This window comes from Brachionichthys hirsutus, chromosome 5 (genome assembly GCF_040956055.1).
Source record: "Brachionichthys hirsutus isolate HB-005 chromosome 5, CSIRO-AGI_Bhir_v1, whole genome shotgun sequence".
NCBI lineage: Eukaryota > Metazoa > Chordata > Actinopteri > Lophiiformes > Brachionichthyidae > Brachionichthys > Brachionichthys hirsutus.
In genome coordinates this window covers 14,927,397-14,949,794 of record NC_090901.1, presented here as the reverse complement: position 1 = coordinate 14,949,794, position 22,398 = coordinate 14,927,397, and the positions used below count along the sequence as shown (strand labels likewise).

General features: G+C 42.0%; 1 protein-coding gene across 1 annotated transcript; it reads right to left on the bottom strand.

The window, feature by feature from the left end:
• Nucleotides 1-2,146: 2,146 nt before the first annotated feature.
• LOC137893832 (cytochrome P450 2F2-like) lies at nt 2,147-20,423 on the bottom strand. The gene is made up of 11 exons (XM_068739271.1): nt 20,262-20,423; nt 18,876-19,038; nt 6,630-6,794; nt 5,804-5,964; nt 5,003-5,071; nt 4,507-4,611; nt 4,260-4,398; nt 3,485-3,570; nt 3,282-3,383; nt 2,410-2,551; nt 2,147-2,328 (listed from the first exon to the last, which is right to left on the bottom strand). Exons 1-11 carry the CDS (start codon nt 20,421-20,423, stop codon nt 2,147-2,149), a joined length of 1,476 nt encoding a protein of 491 aa, XP_068595372.1.
• Nucleotides 20,424-22,398: the final 1,975 nt, after the last annotated feature.

The window sequence follows — 22,398 nt, the reverse complement described above, 5'->3', positions numbered from 1 at the left end:
TGTCAAAATAGCTTCGTTGGCTAGAATGGGGAACTCCTTGGCAACAGATAAGCAACAACTGTCCAAAGGAAGATCAGCAAAGTTTAGCTTTAAACCACCATCTTGTTTCAGTTCAGTGAGTTCCTCTTGCTCCTTTGAAGTCAGGTCCTTTCCAGCACCGGATGCTGAGCTGTGTGGGTTCCTAACCCAGTCAAGGCATTCTGTGGAGGCTGAATAGAAATAAAATGACAACTTCTCCTCAAGAGTTTTCAAATGTGGGCCAATCACCTCGCTCATTGCAGCAGTGTTGCCATCATGCAGTTTCTCTGTGAGTGGGAACATCTCAAGGTTGCCACGCTGCACCCGTTGTTGCCAGAGCTGCACCTTAAAACGGAATCCGGTCATTTGATCAGTGCTTGTAAGCAGGTTTTCATTTCGGCCTTGCATCCGTGTGTTCAGTTCATTCAGATGATGAAATATATCAGCCAGGTACGCCAGCTTTGAGTTATCGGACCTCTCGTTTGTCAGACAAACTTTAAGTTCCTCTAATATTTGTTTTGTTTTATAAATAAATGTGTTTTTTTTTATCTGCCACACTGTAAATGCAGCGCAGTTGCGTGACATTTATTTTGAAGTGTGCGCTCTTATTTTGTAGTGCAAGGAGAAGTTGCTGGACTAGAGTTAGCGGCAGAGAGGAACTGAGCGACACCGTGCTCACGTGCACCGCTGGAGTCTGAAGAGCGATCTCCGGGCGGAACACACACTTTATTAGCGCACAGACACCCGACAATGGTTCATTAGGTGGTATTAGAATCTAGATCATTTCCCACGGCACAGTGGTTGGGAAACACCGCCTTACAGAGATGATTATCCCGTATTGCCCCACTAGAACCCTGCGGTCCCAAAATGCTGGCCTGCTCTTGGTTCCAAACATTTCCAAATTCCAAGAGCAGACCGGGGGCGGAGCTTTCAGTTATCAAGCTCCTTTATCGTGGAATCAGCTCCCTGATTGGTTCGTGAGACAGACACCATCTCTATGTTCAAGGGTAGATTAAAGACTTTCCTTTTTAACAAATCCTATAGTTAATCGATAGAGTAATCAATATAATCAATATGCTGTCATAGACCAGCACTGGTGGCTTAACATCATGACACACTGAGCTCCTCCCTCTTTATCTGGTTATTCATGTTATAAATATATGTCAGTAATCTCTCTCTCTTCCCGTAGTCTTGTGCTCTCTCTCCCTCTGTTTGTCCCTCTTTCTCCTTCAGGTCCTTCGTCCGTGGTGCTGCAGAACCTGGACCTGTGGTCCTCAACACTGATGTCCATATCGTTAGCATTAGCATTTATCTCTATCGCTTCCCTATCCATCTCCTTGTTTTTGACTCTCCTCCGATCTGCCACTCTCTCTCTCTCTCTCTCTCTCTCTCTCTCTCTCTCTTTCTCTCTCTCTCTCCTTCTCAACCTAGCCGGTCCAGACAGATGGCCGTCCACTATGAGTCTTAGGTTCTGTCCAAGGTTTCTGTCTGTTAAAGGGAAGTGTTTCCTTGCCTCCGTCTCCAAAGTGCTTGCTCTTGTGGGTCAAGTTGGGTTCTGTCTTTCCCTGCTAATCCTGTAAAGTGCCTTGAGATGACTTCCTCTTGTGATCTGGCACCATAGAAATAAAACTGAATTGACTTGAGACAAGAAAACGGATCTCAAATTGCCAGAACATTCTTTCAGAGCTGTCGGGTTGTTTTAGTCAGGCGCCTGCCACGTGGCTGAATGAGTGTACATGTTAAAAGTAAGCAGAACGTTTTGTATGTACGTTTAAAATGAGTTTTATTGTAAATTTGCAAGTGAATCAGAATCAGAATGTATTTTTTATATCCCCGTGAGGGGCAATTTGTTGTACAGCCAGCAGACACACAATTATAATAAAAACAAGTGCACAGTTTCCATAGAGGCCGGTCATTTATTAGAAATGCATGTCTTAGTCTATTTGTCCTGCACTTTGGTGCCCGACGACCGGAACAGATATTTTACACTGATCCAAGCACACGTTTTCAGATTTCAGATATTGATCGGTATCTGTAGCCAAGACTGCTTATATGTTGGAACAGGGTATTTCACTTTATGATTCATTGAGTTGATTCCATGGGGTTATGGGTCATCTCATCCTTAGGCTCATTCTCGGAGTGTGACCTGCATGAAATAAGGTTTTGGGCTCTGGACAATTCCATATACAGGAGAAAAGTCTGGTTCTCCTGCATCTTCAGGCCAGACAAACTTAAACCTCCTCAACAGCGTCACTGTGATAAGAAAGTACTCCATGCGAGCCAGATTCTCTCCGAGACACATGCGAGGACCTGCAGATTACAACACCAACATTATTACTCAAATAATATGTCTTCACGGAACCTCTCCATCTGATAATGATTTCCACTCACCAAGAGAGAAAGGCACGAAGGCCTCCGGGATCACAAACGCTCCCTCCTCAGTGAGGAAGTTTTCAGGGTTGAATTCGTGGGGAGATTTCCACTGACCTTCCTCGTTCAGGACTGAATACAGATTAGGGATGACTAAGGTTCCCTTGAGAAGAAAAAGCAAAGACCAGAGGATTTCTTTGAAAACAAATAACTCTTGCAACTATGTCCAAACTCCCATGATTTGGTTTTACAATTTTAATTTGTACTCGGGTGGAAAAAAGTCTGCTGTCATGGTGCGAGGACATTAACCTCACATTCAACACATGAACATGAGAAAGCAGAGGAGACAGATCGTGATCTGTTGTGTTATTGTGTGCTACAGAAGCACCGCTGCTCGGGACCACAAACACCTGCAGAGGTGAGCACTACTGATAAGATCACCAGGACTCCACCTGCAAAGGATCTACCACCAATGAGTCCTCAAGGGCAATGCCTCCATCCTCAAAGACCCCGCCCACATCCAGGGTGTGTACCCCACCCCGCAGCCTGTTGGGACAGGCTTAAGCAACACTCCAGACCGGTACTTCAGATAAAGGGCTGAAGACGAGTCCAAATAGTCAAAAGGTTTTTTTTTTTGGAGTTGACCGATTTAATGTTGAGAAAACTTGATATTCCTTCCTTCCTTCCTTCATGAGCGCAGTGATCCTCTGTGCTGTAATGAAAATGGATTCATGCTTCTTCTTTTTTTTAAGGTAAATTAATTACTGTTTAAATCTTTTATTACCATGTCTTGCATAGAACCATGTCTTTGAATGTGCAAATAAACTATCTTGGCACCTTGATATGAAGGATTTCCTATTTTCCATTATGACCCCATCCTATTTTACACTTACCTTGGGAATGGAGTATCCCATTAACTCACTGTCTCTGGTGACACGATGGAAAACAGCCAATGGAGCAACGTTAGCCACCCGCTGGATCTCATGTAGGACAGCCTGCATAGTAGAGACAGCCTTTAGAATATCACACAGCAATACTTAAACCCCTCAGAGACGTAGCTGTACTGTGCATATAATTAAACCAGTCATCAGTCTACCTGAACGTAAGGCATCTGGCCTCTGTCCTCAAAACTGGCTTGATCTTTCCCATCCAGAACTTTGTCTATTTCCTCCTGACAACGTTCTGAGAGAAGCAGCGACATTGTTAACAGGAGCGTGAAATGTGGCTGTGTTCTCAGGTGAGGGGCCACAAGGCAGATGGAAACAGAAAGCATGGAAATATTGCCATTGGTCAGCTTGAGGTTGTCACAAGACAATCAACACCAATTCAAACGGAGCGCTTTTCTACAATAGAATTGGTGCATTATATTTCATGAGAGTGAGAGTCAATTTGGATTTAGGGTGAATAGATTGACATCACAAGCTCTAACGGAATCACTCGAGGAAATTACAAATGAGTTTCGTCAGGAACGGCATCCGCCGTGAAAATTGGCCAAATTGAAAATGCAAATCAACATAAATAAGAGTCATACCGGATTGGTCGAGGCCCGGGTAACAACGCCTTTTTTTTCTAAATGTTTTGCTGACTGTTTAGTGAATAAATTATTTTTGGCTGCTTGAGCTTCCCAAAGCTCTGCTCTCCTCTTCCAATGGTGCATTGATTAATCGGGTTATTATCCGCTCCATCTCATTGATCAACTCATGTTCAGCATTTGTGTGCAGAGCTTGACGGGTTGGCCCTGGAAAATTTAGCTGTCAAAAAGCGTGACTGTGCTGAGGTGCAAAGCCTCATGGTGGCGCTAGAGGCAAAGTAGAAGAAACATCTGTGGAGATACTTTGGTCTTGTTGATCAACTGGCTAAATGGTACATACCCTGTATCTGTGGGTACGCTGTTAAGTAGAGGAAGCCAAACAGCAGTGTGTTTGCAGTTGTGTCAGAACCAGCGTTGTGGAGATCCAAAAGAAACACACATAGTTGTTCTTCAGAAAACGATGAGCCATCATCTCCTCTCTTTGCAGTCCAGTAAAAAAGAGACAGCGTGAGTTCATTCTGACACCATTACTGCGGTTTAAAGGTCTTGCTATCAGTAGCTTGTTTAAGATGTTCTGCACAGAACACCTTCTCCAGCTCATCCAGGTAGCAGTCTATGAAGTGCCGTGGCTTGCCAGGAATTCTGCTCTTGCTGTTCTCCACCACTGCATTTAAATATCTTTCACGTGCAGTCTGGCAAAAATATGAAATATACATGATCCATATTTTAGAAACATATAAAAAACATACCATTACAAGTAAATTCCCTTTATATAATAAAAGCAAATGCTGGTTCAGATTGATTAAGACGTAAGTTGTATTGTTTGTGTAAAAAAATTAAAGTGGTCAAGGAGAGAAGAGTCCACTGTGGTGGTCCCGAACTACATTTATGTAAAAAGTGAACACACTGCAGAAAGCGATGGGGCAGCTGTGAGCGCTTCAACGACCTGCAGTTACCGTTAATTCAGTAAGCCTCACAGAGCTACTAGCTTTTAGCTGAACACTTAAGATGTCACACTGCATTATTAAACATAACTGGAAATAAAGAACATGAAATGAATCCTAAAGAACAACAACAACATACCTTGATAGTCTTAAAAACGTTCCAGAATGGGAGTGGCAGCATTCGCACCAGGGCAACGCAGTCATAAATCTGGGTCGGAACGAAGAGAAAAGAGATTCAATGGATTTTTCTCTTTTGATCAGAGCCCTGCTAAATTGTCTTTGGAAATATGGATTTATTAGCATTGATTCATTATTGACTTAATAAGTCTCCTGAAAATCTTATAGAATAAGAACCTCATTGTAACCTCATAGATTAGAATCTCTCAGGTGACTTTGAGTGTGATGCCGAGTATTGCCGCCGATTATCCAACAACAACCCGTAGAAAGACGACAAACACTCACACTCAGGCCTGCAGTTAATTTAGATTCAGTAATTCACCCACAGAATACACGTATATATAGATATATATATGACGCCGATATATATACATATATATATATAGGGTTAGGGTTAGGGTTATTTATATATATATATATACATAAACAGGGCCGTTTTCTGTCTCAAACAGATGCTGCAGGACAGCGTCCCTCATTTCTGTCTCAAACAGCTCTGTCAGAAAAGCCTCTGAAAATGAAACTAAGTTCATTGCGTGCACACAATGAATGTGCATGCATGTGCACGTTCGCCTATGTGACATCACAGGGGGAGAGATTTCTGCCAGACGCGTTTCAGTAGGTGATTCCAGAACTACGCAGACTATGCAGGATTGACCTGACGGTTTATTTTGCTGTTTTGGGGTTGATATGACCCAAAACTACCATAATAGTGTAGAAACATGGGAAAAGTGAAAAGTAAAAATACATAAATAAGAAAACTCACCATAGCCCAGGGACCATTGATTACTTTGTTGACCTCATGAAACAAACCTATAAAAAACTTCATGGACTCGTCCTCATAGTCAAACCTCTTAGCAAACAATATGTGGCACATGACGTTGCTGGTTACTTTGTGGAACAGCTGAATGGGAGACATGGGTTTACCTGGTAGAAAGAAAAACCCACATAATATTTAAAAGAGTAATATAGATATGAGAAAGTAAACATCTTAAAGATGTTGGGCTCTGAGTTTCAGGCTTTCAGTACAGAGCTGAAATGATCTAATTGAAGAGCCTGATGTTCTACATAATACAAATGTTTACTCATATTAATACTATGGCCAGTGATTCACTGATTCTCAAAAAAAATAAAATAAATCTAATTATAAATACTGTTTTGCTTTATTTGATCTATACCTGGTAGTAATGCAATGCTACCACCAGAAGGCCGGAGTCATATTCCAACAGCTGATTTGTAAAAGAAGAAATGGAGCGCAGATGGTTTAGCGGGTCGTCCTATGATAGAGAGGTTGGCGTCCTTGGGCAAGACACTTCACCCACATTGCCTGTGTGAATGTACTGAGCGAGTGAATGTCGGTGGTGGTCGGGAGGGCCTATGTAGCAGATTGGAAGCCTCGCTCCTGTTAGTCTGCCCCGGGGCAGCTGTGGCTACAATAGTAGCTTCACCACCACCAAGTGTGGAGTGAATGAATAATGCACAATGAGTTGAGCACTTTGAGTTTGAGTTTCTCATAGAAAAGCACTATATAAGTCCAATGCATTATTATTATTATTATTGATAATACCCATCACTAATATGCAGGCCTGTACCGTGACTCTGCTCCAGTATCTTCATGATGTACTTTGTTTCTGTTAGGATTCTCTGCTCCATGGTATGTTTCCCCAAACCAAAGTTCCTCAGGGTCAGCAGACCAAAGCGTCGATGTTCTTTCCATCCAGAGGTATAATCGGACAGAATCACCCCAGGAGCCGCAACTAGATAAAAAGAGATTCATTAAGACATTGAAAGAAAAAGTCCATTCAGATACTAATACATGGTTTACGGTCAGTGAAGAAAATTTCACAGAGAATTTGTAGCCCTGCCTGTTTCTTGATGTCGCCTGTTTGCCTGCTCCTTTGGATTTGTCTGCCCATCTATTCTGATTACCCGATTTGCCTTTCCCGATCTGGATTTGTTTGCTCTTTTGGACTGACTGCCCGGTTTTGGATAATACATCTCAGTTAATGGATTTCCCTTCGACTGAAGTGCATTTGGGGTCTTACCTGCCTTGGTCTGTGACACTTTGCGTGACACTCTTCTACCTCAATTCTCAAAAATCCTAGAAAAACTACTTTCTTACAGATTAGACAAATTCATAGGAAAATATAACTTACTCGCTGATAGTCAATGTGGATTTAGATCAGAACATTCAACATCACTTGCTTTAACTGAACTTGTAGAAATGATAACAGATTCAATAGATAAAAAGCAATATGCAGCAGGAATATTCATTGATTTAAAGAAGGCTTTTGATACAATTAACCATGATATATTGATTAAGAAATTGGAGTTATATGGGATCAGAGGTGTGGCTTTGAATTGGGTTAAAAGTTATTTAGAAAATAGAGAGCAATATGTTAAGGTCGGTGACTGTTCTTCAGAAAGACTGAAAATTACGTGTGGGGTCCCCCAGGGGTCAGTATTGGGACCAAAACTATTTCTCCTTTACATTAATGACATATGCAACGTATCTAGACTGGTTAAATGTATTTTGTTTGCTGATGACACAAATATTTTTTGTACGGGTGAGAATTTGCAGCAACTTTTGAATGTTATCATGTCGGAATTAAGTAAAATAAAAATATGGTGTGACAAAAATAAATTATCAATAAATTTGAGCAAAACAAAAATTATGTTTTTTGGAGATTATAATATACAGAATCAGGTACAAATTGATGGTGTGAACATTGAAACAGTAAAGGAAACAAAATTTTTGGGAGTGATAATCGACAACAACATTTGCTGGAAACCTCACATTAAGTATGTTAAATCAAAAGTCTCTCGCAGTATTTTTGTCCTTATCAAAGCTCGGCATGTTTTAGATCAAAAAGCTTTATTTATTCTATACAACTCTATAATCATGCCATATCTACATTATTGTTCTGAGATATGGGGAAACACGTATAAAACTGCACTCCAACCAATTTTTATTTTGCAGAAAAGAGCTATACGTATCGTTCATAATGTGGATTATAAAGCACACACTAATGATTTATTCTGGCAATCTCGAAGTCTGAAATTTTTTGATTTAGTACAGCACAAAACAGTTCAAGTTTTATATAAGGCAAAACACTATTTATTACCACACAATATACAAAAAATGTTTCATGAGAGACACCAGGGATACAATTTCAGAAATATGTCAAATCTAAAGGTCCGTAGAATACGCACAACAAAGAAGGGTTTTTGTATTACTGTCTGTGGAGTAAGACTGTGGAATAGACTGAGTAATGAAATGAAAAATATGTTGAGTTTGACTTTATTTAAAAGAAGGCACAAAGAAATGATTTTGCAAACATACAGGGACAATACCTGACAATATCACTCGTGAGTCCAAACATGGTGTGAATTGCTATCTTTAATAGCAAATAATGTATATTATAAAAAGGAAAATAATTTTATGTACATTAGCTAGTAAATTGATAAGGAAATATGATGTTTGAGTTTAGAAGGGGTAGGGTTAAATAAGTATTTACTTCTTCCTACTCCCTTTCGCTCACGTAAATTGCATAGTTAGTGCATTATGGTTATTATTTATTGTTTGAGTTATTGTTAATTAATATTACATGTGCTGCGTGTGTGTGTGAATATGTCTTTGCATATGTGTGTACAGTATATATGTGTATTTATGTTTATGTATATGTGTGCGCATGTATTTGGCATTGTTTTATCATTTTATTCTTGGTTGTTTACGTGGTCGAAATAAATAAATAAATAAATAAATAAATAAAAACCTGACCTAACGACATAAACTAGCGAGCGGTTGTTGGAGCCTTACAGCGAGGCTAATTTATGTCAAACCGCAAGTGGCTGAAAAAGGGTTTAAACCAGACAATATGATGACAGTTTCTTAACTATGGACTCTCTGCGGCCTGAATGTGTAAATTGTGGTGAAAAGCTAGCTAACGACGGCCCAACAAATAAAAATGGCAACCATCAGGAAACAAAACATCACAATACTATTGGACAACGTCAGGAGTTATTTTGAGAGGAAAAGACATCTGGTGCTGTCAAGAAGGCATGTTGACATTAGAAAAGCTTTCAAACGGGCCGGTGCTGATTTATTCAGAGTGACAGAGGCTGAATGCGCACTGCTTATTGCAAAAAATAAAGAGCCACACAATATCAGAGAGAAGCTGATCAAGCCTGGGTGTCTAAAAATAGTGGAGAAAATGTGAGGATCGCATGCAGTTGATAAAGTGAAGACTGTTTCTCTCTCTGACAATTCTGTTCAAGACAGAATTGATTAAATGGCTGAAGTTTGTCAAAAGGAGCTGTACCCAAATCTACAAAGGATTCCCTTTACGATTCAGCTGGACGAGACGACCACAGTGGCAGATGAGTCTGTACCAGGGGTGGGCAAACTTTTTGACTCGTGGGCCACAATGGGTTCTAAAATTTGACAGAAGGGCCGGGTCAGGAACAGATGTATGGAGTGTTTGTGTGAGCTCATATAAATGATATGTAAAAGACATTACATGAAATGATTTGGCCTTTTACAGGTAGCATTACAGGGAAAAAGGTAAAATGAATGAGGTTTATAATAACATTTTATTCAATGATATTATTTGTACAAGTTCGGCGGGCTGTATTGTAAAGCCTAACGAGCCGTATATGGCCCCCGGGCCGTATTTTGCCCATGTCTGGTCTGTACTCAGTGTATATGCTCAGTATATGCTACGGTGGCGCAGGCGGTTGAGCGGGTCGTCCTATGATTGTGAGGTCAGAGAAGGCTCCGGCACATGTGTACACTGTTGTTGCGTCCTTGGGCAAGACACTTCACCCACATTGCCTGTGTGAATGTAGTGAGCGAGTGAATGTCGGTGGTGGTCGGAATGGTCGATGGTGTGAATTGGCAGCCTCACTTGTGTCTACAGTCTGACAGCTGTGGCTACAATAGTAGTTTACCAAAATCTTGATTCTTTTTTTGTATCCAGATGGGTAGGACAAGATAATTATTTGGGGGGGATCAGCATTCAGCAAGGAGACATCAATGGGAAAAAAGCTGTTCCTCATTCTGCTGGTCCTGGATCGGAGACTCCTGAAGCGCCAGCCGGAGAGCAAGAGAGCAGGTTTGCAGTTTGATTCCCGGCTCCTGCACACGTGTCCACTGTCGTTGTGTCCTTGGGCAAGACACTTCACCCACATTGCCCGTGTGAATGTTGTGAGCGAGTGAATGTTGGTGGTGGTCAGGAGGGCCGATGGCGCAAATTGGCAGCCTCGCGCTTGTCAGTCTGCCCCGAGGCAGCAGTGGCTAGTAGCTCCACCACCAAGTATGGTGTGAATGAATAATGCACAATGTGAAGCGTCTTTGGGTGCCCAGGAAAGCGCTATATAAAATCAAGAATTATTATCATTATTATAAAAGGATGGAGATGGCAGTAGTTAATACTTATTTCCAGAAGAGATTAGAACATAGGGTGACCTGGAGGGAGGAGCACACAGGTGGATGACATCTTGTGTACACTGAGCAGTTTAAAGGAGGTTGGTGACTGTAAGGTTGTGGTAGGAGAGAGTGTAGCCAGGCAACATAGGCTAGTGGTGTGTAAGATGACTCTAGTGGTGAAGAAGAGGAAGAGGATGAAGGCAGAGCAGAGGACAAAGTGGTGGAGGCTGAAGAACGAAGAGTGTTGTGTGGCTTTCAGGTAAGAGGTGAGACAGGCTCTGGGTGGACAAGAGAGGCTTCTAGAAGACTGGAAGACAACAGCTCAGGTGATCAGGGAGACAGGTGGGAGAGTACTGGGTGTGTCTTCTGAGAGGAAGAGATATAAGGAGAGCTGGCGGTGGAACCAGGAAGTGCAGAAGTGTAAACAGGAAAAGAGAGAGTAAACAGGAGTACAGGGAGATGAGACGCAAGAAAAAGGCACAGGAGGCAAAGGTCAAACAGAGGGCATAATATGACTAGTAGGACAGGTTAGAGCAAAGAGGGAAGAAAGATCTGTACAGGCTGGACAGACAGAGAGACAGAGACAGGAAGGATGTTCAGCATGTTAGAGTGATGAAGGGTAGAGATGGGAAGGTGTTGACAGAGGCCAGCAGTGTGTAGGAAGATGGAAGTATTTAGAGTAATTAATGAATGAGGAAGATGAGAGAGAACAAAGGGGAGTAGAGGCACCTGTTGTGGACCAGGAAGTGACAAAGATTAGCACGAGTGAAGTTAGGAAGTCAATGAAGAGGATAAAGAATGGGAAGGCAGTTGGACCAATTGACATACCTGTGGAGGTATGGAAGTGTCTAGGAGAGGTAGCTGTAGAGCTTTTAAAGGGGAAGAGGATGTGATAGAGTCAATTTGCTGATTTTCTATTGTTCAATGTAACTGTTAGGTGAAGAACAGTCCCATCTGGTGGGCAGCGATGTTTGCGCCCTAAAAGTATTGTGATGTCACTGGGTCAAGAGGTGGAGCTACGAAGGTGATAAATAAACATGTTCCGGAAAGCGGAACGGGAGTTGGTTTTGAGGAGCGCGCCAGACCACTCGGTCCTGGCTGCGTCAGAGAAAAAGCATCCTTGCCTCTGCCTGATTCATTTCGATGCGTTTGAAAATTATTACAACAATGTTAGAGACTTTATCCCTTACATTTATTGGTCCTTCGAGCCGCGAATCCAATATCACGTAAATCCACGGACCGGAACGTGCGGCAGGAGCGCGGACGCACGCGGTTTTTGCGCTGGCATGGCGATGGCCAGTCGACAACGCAGCGGGTCCTCGGAGAAGGCCCCATTCACGTTTCGGTCCGACGGGAGATCCGTGTGACGGTGGAACAGCGGGAAATACGCATCGATGGACGAAGGTAAGTAAGGATTTAAGATGTTTATGTGTGTGAATGAGTGAGAATGGGGGTCGCGCGCGGCGAGCGTTTTTGTCTGTTGCGAAGCACGTATGTCGATGCGTGCGCGGGCTCCGTTTTAAACGTTGCCTGGGATCCGGTTATTATCACAACAACGGTAATAAGGCCGAGAATTTAAAGGGATTCTTTAATTGGGTTTGCTCCAGGAGCAGGCTGTAGGCTATTAAGACGAATAATAGACCTTGCCACCCGTGAAGTAGGGTGCTAAAATGTAATTTGGCCATGAGTGTAACGACAAGTAACGTGGGTGTATGTGTGTATGTATGGATGCTTGAATGGTGCCTAAGCAGAGGAGCACATGGGGAACTGTAACATAAAACAGCATGCTAAAAAACTTCAAAATAAAAATCGTGAGCAACAGGATAGCTTGGGTTGCAGAATGTCTCAGTGAGTTCTGCAGGCCTCGACTGGACATTCGTGCAAGGGGGGATATCTTTCCCAGTTGAAAATAGACATCTAGGAAGGTAGATTGTTTGTACATAGATTATTTCTAGCAGAGAAGAAGGAAAAGGTGATGTTTTGGTAATTAAAGTACGAGAGGATGTTTAATGATGGAGGAGATTTAAGAAGGATTGAGAAGGTCGCTTGGATGAAGTGGAGAAGAACGTCAGAAGGAAGAAGCAGGAACCGGTGAGTATACGGAAAGTATTGAGGATGTGTAGAAGAACAGCTAAGTTGAGGAAAAGAAACCAGAATGTGGTGTGTGTTGGAAATGTAACATGTAAGAAATATGATGTGTAAAGATTGTTTTGAGCGTTTCAGAAGAGACAAAGGAGCAACATGGAGAAACGGAATGCTGAGACCACATGGCAGCTCCAAGATGGAGACCAGGACAACAACAAAATGGAGACTTGAAGCAGAAAAAGTCTTTGTGAATTCCAAATTAGCATGACAGAACCACGTCTCTGCAGCCATTGATATGCGGATGATTCTGGAGACACCTTTTGTTTGAGAAAGTTTTGGAAGACACAAAGAAGGTTGAAGGAGATGTAAGAAGATGAAGCTGAGGAGAAGAAAAAAGAGGAGACAAAGGAATGCTGGATGGTGAAGACAGACAAGAGACAGAGACATGCCACATGGCATCGGATGATGCTGCATGGAGGCCACAGCGCCAGGATGGCGACCAAGACAAGATCAAAGTGCTTGCACAGAATTAAAAATAAATAAAAGTAAAATATCTAATGCCTTTTAAGAAAACCCCAGATCAGCATAGTGGAGGTAAAATCACAAAATGGTGGGTTCAAGGAGGACGACTGGCTGAATGCCTGTCTTTTTATGGCTGAGTGGGGGTGAGAAGGGCCCTCTCACGTCCGCTCGGTCTTGGGACACGTTTGAAGCCACTCGACCCCCACCATTTGCTTAGCTAAACACAGGAATGGGGATGTACCAGATCATCCCCCCACTTTTATGACTCTGTGGAATGCGAGCCACAGGGAGTCATCAAAGACAAACAGTTTAATTAGATTAAAAACTAAGGTAATCTCAGGATCTAAATAAAATCTAAAAGAATTGATTCAACGGCGGACAGGTAATTGCACAAACACACGCACACATCTAAAGGGACTTTTGACTACGGTACAAGACAGATAAGGAGGTTAAAGACTGACTTCAGACTGAAGGAAGATGAGACGACTAGAGACAGACTTGAATCGATTCAGACGAGAATTGGGAACTTGACGTTTGTGAATATAACATGTAAATTTAATGCTATTGCTTTTTCTACCATAGCAGGAGGGATCCCGGACTGGACTGGGAGCAGATAATCTCTGTCAACATATGGGTTCTCAATGGTGAAACGTGAAATGAAGGAAGGAAGAGGTTCAAAGATTTTATCGTGTGTCAATAAAGAAATGTGTTTTGTTCTGAGTTGCAAACGCCGATAACAGCTCCAGGAACACCAGGAGACTGCTAAGCTGTGATGCAGAAACGACAGCCAACGGAAGCGCTGTACGGTCGAAGGAACATCTCAGACAAGTAACAGCAGAGGAGATGCCTGACGGACTGGAGGTGTTGAACCTTCCAGCCAAAACATGGCGCCCTCAATAGGAGCATCTCAGACGAGCATAGGGTGAGAGGCACATGGAAACTCCTTTGAACTTATTTCATCCCAAATTGAGTGATGTATATAGTATGTTGTGAATGTGATGTAAGAGTAGGAATTATTTTGAGACATTGTATTAACCAAGTTAGACTAATGCTGATAGAGTAGACTAGATTTACTAATGGAAGCAAGTTTGAACCATGGAAAACTTTCATAGTTCAAACAGGAGGGATTGCACAGCAGTAATTAAATCAATAATTACTCTGGAAGAATAAAAATAATACTAAAAAAAAATGTTTGCTGTATATATGTGTAGAATCACTAAATGCTGTTCCAGTAGCCATAATAACTAGTTATAACGGTAATGATTTTGTGAATCAGGTGGTAAGATGTGAAACAACATGCAGATCAGATGTCACTGTATATCAGAGCGCTAGGCTAGTGTAGAGAAGGCTAAAATGAGGTTTGGCCAATGCACGGAAGAAACCAAAAGCCATGGATGCAGTACATCGAGCGTTGAGTGAATAGATGAAGCACACTTTTTCTGAACGATGTCCAGAGAGCAAATGATCTGCCGAAGTTTTTCTTTGTCCCGACAGGAGGGCGAATCTACAGAGCGTGTTTGGTGTTGGCGTCTTCATGGAAACCATCAGGAAGCAGCAGACGGTCCGGACCGAGGAAGGGAGGACCACTCAGGGTCATGCTGACGACACCAACGAGACGTGAACATCCAGAGTTACTCCTGAATCCATCCGTTGCACTGCAGGAGGAAACGTCTCTTGCCAAACTGATCCAGAGATGCAGACAGGAAGTCTGATCCGAGAGAGGTGGTGAGAGATTGAATCACACTCATTTTAAGATCCGTGAGGAAGAGACCCTCACAGTGTAACGCAGGACAAGAACACTGACAGTGAAGCTGAATCACTCTTCAAGAAGATTTGCTGATGGACAAGGAACGACAACAACCAGACTGACTTAACACCGAGAACAGTTTGCATTTTCCAAAGTGTAATCTGTTTGAATGTTTGTCTAGAGATGTGTGACTAGAAGAACGTCATAAAGTAATCTATGCAGATTAGGAGAGTTTCATATGAGTAGTTAACCAACACCTGGTATCGTTATACTGTATTAATTGCAACTGTCAGTAATTTATGATTAAGTGGAGAACCGTACGATACAATTTGAATCCTAAAATAGATCAAATAACACTAATGAGCAGGATGTAGATTTAAATTCATAAACTAAATTTAACTAAACCATTGCTATTTGATATTCCAATAGGCATGAAATTAATAGAAAGATAGGTTAACAATTATACTAAAATGGAAGTAATAAGTCTACAACAACGTAAAAGTGTATAAGCATATGACTTTTGATAGCATTAGAGTAAGTAAAAGTAGCTAAATTATAGTGACAAGTTGAGTTAATAAGACAGTAAAAGATTTTTATGATTATCCATCCATAATATAGACATTGTAATAATTTAATTTAGAGTTCAGAATGTTCCAGATGTGTTAAAACTTTGGAGCAATAAAGATAAAATAATCATGTCACTGTTTTCAAATTTCAGTGTAGAGAAGATAATGCTGGTAAAATATTAAAGTAATTCAAACTAGGAGAAACATCCGTAATGCGCTAACGGATTTGTGAATAAAGGGTTTGACAGTAACATTTAGATTGTGGAAATGAATGTTGATTGTTTTTGTACTGATTTGATTATGTTTTTTTCATGTTTGTTTTCCTTGTTGACGAGGAATGAGATGTTTGACATTGTATTAGGAAGATTTTTAAAATGCCTGAATTGGGGGTCTGTAAGATGATCGCAGCTGCCGGCTGGATCTGGAAGGAATTTTCCCGTCTGAAAGAAGTTTGAATTTGAAGAAGAATTATGCAAAATACGGGTTTTTCGCCTTCCTCCCTGATTCAGGTCAGGTCATGAATGTAAGAACTCAGATCATGAATGTAATAACTCAGGTATTGATCTTGATTGTATTGATTTTGTTCTATGATTGTTTTCTGATAGTTTAGTTCAAGCATGTTTAGTTAACACTGAATGTTTTGTAGAAACCAGAAGAATGTTACAGTTTTACAATGAAAATACAGGAGGGAATGATAGAGTCAATTTGCTGATTTTCTATTGTTCAATGTAACTGTTAGGTGAAGAACAGTCCCATCTGGTGGGCAGCGATGTTTGCGCCCTAAAAGTATTGTGATGTCACTGGGTTAAGAGGTGGAGCTACGAAGGTGATAAATAAACATGTTCCGGAAAGCGGAACAAGAGTTGGTTTTGAGGAGCGCGCCAGACCACTCGGTCCTGGCTGCGTCAGAGAAAAAGCATCCTTGCCTCTGCCTGATTCATTTCGATGCGTTTGAAAATTATTACAACAATGTTAGAGACTTTATCCCTAACAGGATGCCAGAGGAATGGAGGAGAAGTGTGCTGGTGTCTATTTTCAAGAAGAAGGGAGACACACAGAGTTGTGGAAACTATAGAGGGACAAAGCTAAAGAGTCAGAATTCAATTCAGTTTTATTTATATAGCGCCAGATCACAACATAAAGTTATCTCAAGGCACTTTACAGGATTAGCAGGGAAAGACCTACAGGGAAACACAGAACCCAACTTGACCCACAAGACCAAGCACTCTGGCAACGGAGGCAAGGAAAAACTTCCCTTTAACATACAGAAACCTTGGACAGAACCTAGGCTCATGGTGGACAGCCATCTGTCTGACCGGCTGGGTTGAGAGAGAAAGAGAATGGCAGGTCGGAGATGAAGTTATGGGAAAAAGTAGTTGAGGCTAGACTAAGGACAGAAGTAAGTATTTGTGAACAGTAGTGTGGTTTTATGTGAGGAAGAGTACCACGGACGCAATGTTAGTGTTGAGGCTAGCAATTGAGAAGTACAGCGAAGGTCAGAAGGAGCTGCATTGTGTCTTTGTAGATCCAGAGAAAGCCTATGACAGGGTACCCAGGGAGGAACTGTGGTACTGCAGGAGGGAGTCTGGAGTGGCAGAGAAGTATGTCAGAGTAGTTCAGGACATGTATGGGACCAGTGAAGTGTGCAGTCAGAGTAACAGGGGAGTTTAGTGTCGTGGTGGGATGCACCAGGGATCAGCTCTGAGCCCCTTTTTGAGGTGAGGTGAGACAGGAAGCTCCTTGGAATATGATGTTTGCAGATGACATTGTGATCTGCAGTGAGAGCAGGGAGCAGGAGCAAATTGGAATTTAAAATAGTCAATGCAGCTCTGCCCTCAGTCCCCTCAATCCCTGCATACCTGACGAAACACCTCCACAGATTTAGTGACACCCACAGCCACAACACTAGAGGGAGCTCAAACAACAACCTGATTACCCTCTCCTATAGGACTAACATGGGTAAATCATATTTCTACAATACTGCCCCCCAAGGGTGGAACTGTTTGACTCCCGCCCTCAAAACATGCACCTCTTTGGCCTCCTTCAAAACGGCCCTAAAATACACCTTTTATGGGGACAGAAATGGAGATAGTCATCACGACTCTCTCCGGATCAACCCCTCTCCCCACCCCTCCCCCCCACCCCCTTTTTTTGGCCACCAACATTGCACATATTAAGTGTCTTTGTAATTACTTGGAATTTATTGTCATTCGTTGTCATTTTGCATCGGTGGTGTAAAATCATTTTATTTTTCTAATGTTACTTTGCATCAATTGAGTAACTGAATATTGGTTTTATTTTTATTTGTATTGTGTAATTTGTATTGTTAAATGTCGATGATTTATGTTCAAAGGACTTTCAACGGAAACAAGACCGCAAGGGCTTTTTTGAAATGCTCCTCTTAGACAGGATGTTTGACTTTATTTGTACTGTAATACATGCTACTGTGTGACTGTACTTGTACTCTAACATTCTATCTACGAAATATATTCATCATCATCATCATCTCGAGAAGTGGAGGTCTGCTCTAGAAAAGAGAGGAATGAAGGTGAGCAGGAGTAAAACAGAGTACATGTGTGTACATGAGAAGGTCCCAGGGGGGACAGTGAGTTTACAAGGAATAGACGTAAAGAAGGTAGAGGACTTCAGGTACCTCGGGTCAACAGAGCAGAGTGATGGAGAGAATGTGGAAATGAAGTGAAGAACCGTGTGCAGGCAGGCTGGAACGGGGGGAGGAAAGTATCAGGTGTGCTCTGTGATAGGAGAGTGTCAGCAAGGACGAAGGGAAAGGTCTACAAGACAGTGGTGAGGACAGCCATGATGGACGGCTTAGAGACAGTGGCTCTGAGGAAAGGACAGGAGGCGGAGCTAGAAGTGGAGGAGATGAAGATGCTGAGGTTCTCCTTGGGAGTGACCAGGTTGGACAGGATTAGAAATGAGACAATAAGAGGGACAGTGAAGGTTAGACGTTTTGGAGACAAGGTCAGAGAGACCAGACTTCGATGGTTTGGTCATGTCCAGAGGAGAGACAGGGACTATATCGGTAGAAGGATGCTGAGGATGGAACTGCCAGGGAACAGGACTAGAGGACGACCCAGGAGAAGATACATGGACGTAGTGAGGGAGGACATGAGAGTGGCTGGTGTTGGGGAGGACGATGCAAAGGACAGGGCGAAGTGGAGAAAGACCTCACGGGACAAGAAGAAAGTACAGTACCTAGTACTTGTACATGTGTTATGACAATAAAGTTGAACCTAACCTAAAACAGTATTTTTTAGACAATATAGGCATAGCGGTGAATGTATTCAAAAGGATAAGGGGTAGCTATTTGAGGTCCAAATTGTCACTCAAACTACAATTGTACTATAATTATGATTATGTGTCCGAGGATAACATGATATTGGTTTATTCTGCATTTAATGGTGTCTTGCATACAATGTATTCAGGAATCTGCTCGCATGAACCTAAAAAATAACCTGTAACTATGTACCTTTCATTTCCAAAATATGATTGACGTATTGGTCTTGTGGTCTGCCAGAGAAAGCAGCAGCTTTATTGACAAAAGCTTCTTTCATTGCCTGCAACCCATTGATGACGATCGCAGGTCGAGGACCGAGGAAGAAGCTGTAGACGTTTCCATGGCGTTTGGCCAGCTGGGGACAGAAACCAAAGTTTATGTTTACTGCAGGTGGGTTACATCACCACCAGCAAACACCAAAATCAATCATTAACACCAGTGGTCCCTAAACTACAGCCTGCCTCCACATTTGGCCCGGCCACCTGAACAATACCAGAGACAAAAAAAACAACAACTTGTTTTTCTTTTTTAATTTCCGTACAACATAAGTAGCCGGTGGGGGCTCAAAAATGGTATTGGGTGCATTTAAGAGGGGCCATTAATTCGATATTTTGTTTCCTAAAAATAATACTGATAGTGGAGAATATGTTAATATTCTGAAGAAAAGCATTCTTCCTTTCATTTGGGACAATTTTAATAATGATCACGTACGACCAGAAAGTTAATGTTCCATGAACTTTGTTTCTGTGATGAAGGGTTATTTGGTTATTATTTATTTTATTAATAGTGGTATTATTTGTTTCCTGACTTTTTTTTTCTGTGAAGAAAGGGTTATTTGGTTATGTGTGGATGTCTGGAAAACAATAAATGTTTAGCCCCCCCCCTGCCATCGTCACACTTTTCTTGTACAAACTGACCCCGGCCCTCCATCAAAGAAGGGAAAAATTCTGTGCCCCTCACAGGAAAAGGTTTGGGGACCCCTGACTAACACCATCAGAGAGAGACAAATTCACCCATGTTCATTTTTGTTCACAAAATGAGATTTAAAACAGGTGGGCAGATTTCTACGAAACTTGTTGGAAGGATGAACATCGAGCAGGAAAGAAGGAAATTAATAGTGATGCACATCTGGATAAAAGCACAGATCCATTTTTCAATCAAGTTATTTATCTCTACAGGACAGGGCTTTTCAAGATTTTCCTTTATGACATAAGAGCCATTAAATAAATGTTGTAGGGGCAGGAGTAGCGCAGTCCATAAGGACTTGGTTTAGAGTTTTGAGAGAGGCTGTATCGAGACCAAGACAAGTATCAGTTATCAGTGGCCGAGTCGTTATCATCTGGAGCACGATGTCTACATACATCCACAGCCTCAGACGGCAGACTAGTAACAATGGGTTGAGAAAATCATTAAGAGTTATTAAACATAGTGATCTTATTAATAAGTATTATTACTGTAATAATACAGTAATACAGTAATAAGTAATATTACTGTTTTGGGTAGATTTCGGTGCCTCACTTTACTGTTACCCCTCAGGGTTAAATAATTAATCTCATGAGGAACACTGTGCAACGTCACCCTCTCCAGGTCCGCAGTGGGGTCCTTCAGCTTGATCTCCAGCAGATTACCAATGAAGGGGATGGCTCGGGGTCCAGGAGGAAAGTTTTTGGTCCTGCGGTTCCGACTGAGGAGCCCAAAAATGCAAAGACCCACCAAGAGTAACACCACAGATACAATCATGATGTGAGATGTGACTGATCGGTTTTCTCTTGCAGCCCGTTTCAACCTTTATACGATCACATGCCTGACCGTGTTGTTACATCATCTGCATGATAGATAATCACTGAGTTGTCCAACCAGCAGCAAAGAGTTGTTGTTTTTACCTCCGCCGAGGAAGTACTACTGCCAATTGTACTATTGTCCATTTACATTCTGGCCTTTGAATAATTGTTTTGTGTCTTACATTATGTTGTTCTGTTTATCTTCTCGACCTAAATTGTAGTCATTTTTTAGAACTGTCTAGTTTTCTATCGTTTCTTAGTTATAAATGCTCATTGTTGCACCAGGGCTCTGAGAGAAAAGGAATTCCAAGCCTCTGTGTCTCGTGCTGCAGAATTGATGTTAATATCATAATGTCAGAGAAGCAGACCACACATGAAATTAATGAAATGAAATGCTTTATTTATCATTATATGAAACACACAATGAAATTGCGTTTTCACCCTAGAACAACGGGCCCCTTGAAACAACCACACACTAATATATGCATCAAAGGGCCCATAGCACGCGGAGAGGGAATAGGGTGACGGTGCCTTGCTCCAGTCACCAGCCCACACTCCACATTCCACCAAAGCTGGGACCCGAACCGGGGAAGCGGTGGACTTCCCCGCTTCCCAGCCCAGGGCCCAACCCACTGAGCCACTGCCTCCTCATTTTTTTTATTGATTTTATTTTTTTATTTTTTTTATTGAGAGGGTCTTGGTATGGCTGCATTTAAACTTAACACATTTGAGGGGCCTAAAATAGGCCTAACGACGCCACTGCCCACAGACATTCAATTTGATGGTTGCAAGATCATGGACACTTTTGCAACCACTTCTCACCCAAGCCCCGTCATAGCCGAGAGATTCAGATTCCACAAGCGCAATCAATCTGTCACCATGTTCATAGCAGCTTTAAGGAAGTTTGCTGAGTATCGTGAGTTTAAAGATGTGTTTAATGACACGTTGAGAGACAGACTCGTATGTGGATGAAGCAGCGCAGAAAAAGTTACTAACGGAAAGTGATCTAACCCTAAACCCTCAACAGCTGAATGCTACTGGCAGAGTGCACAACATTGCATACAATCAAAGCAATGCACAAGGATCATGTTTTCGCTGTGGTAAAAAAGGTCATCTTGCATTGACCTGCTGGTGTAAAGAAATGGACTGTCATCAATGTGGAAAGAGGGGACATGTGGAACGAGCATGTCGAAACATGAAAACCTCAGAGAAATGACAAGAAACAGGATAAAAGAGACTATGATCATTTCAGAAAGAAAAGGCAAGTACAGACAGTGAAATGTGACAAGAGCTCCTCATCAGAAGAAGACCTGACAGTGAATATATTACACATCATGAGTGTGGATGAAAACTCAGATTGTTACTGGGCCCAAAACAATTGTCAAAATGCAGATAGACACAGGGTCCAAAGCGTCACTAGTGTCTTATCAAATATATGAGAAATACATGAGACACATCCCCGTACGACCATCTGACACTGTTTTTAAGGCATACACAGGACACAAAGCGTACATAAAAGGGATGACTGACATATCTGTCCAGTGCAACAGTCAAAATGCAAAACTGCAAGTGTATGTCACCAGGGGAAACTTTGCACCCATCATGGCGCGTGTTTGGTTGAAAACACTATGTCTTGACTGACAAGATGTTAAGCGGCTGTCTAATAGATCTTACCCACTCCAAGCCATCCTAGACAAAAATGAGGAGGTTTTTCGTGCGGAGTTGGGCAGCATGAAAGAAATCACTGTCAAACTACATATCAAACAAGGAAGCAAACCTGTATTCATGAAGGCCAGGACTGTGCCTTATGCCATATGTGAAAAAGTAGAAGCAGACTTGGACGCTTAGCTAAAAGTGGAGTCTTAGAACCGGTTACAAGTGAATGGGCAACTCCCATTGTGCCAGTCCCCAAAAAGAATGGACAAATACGCATA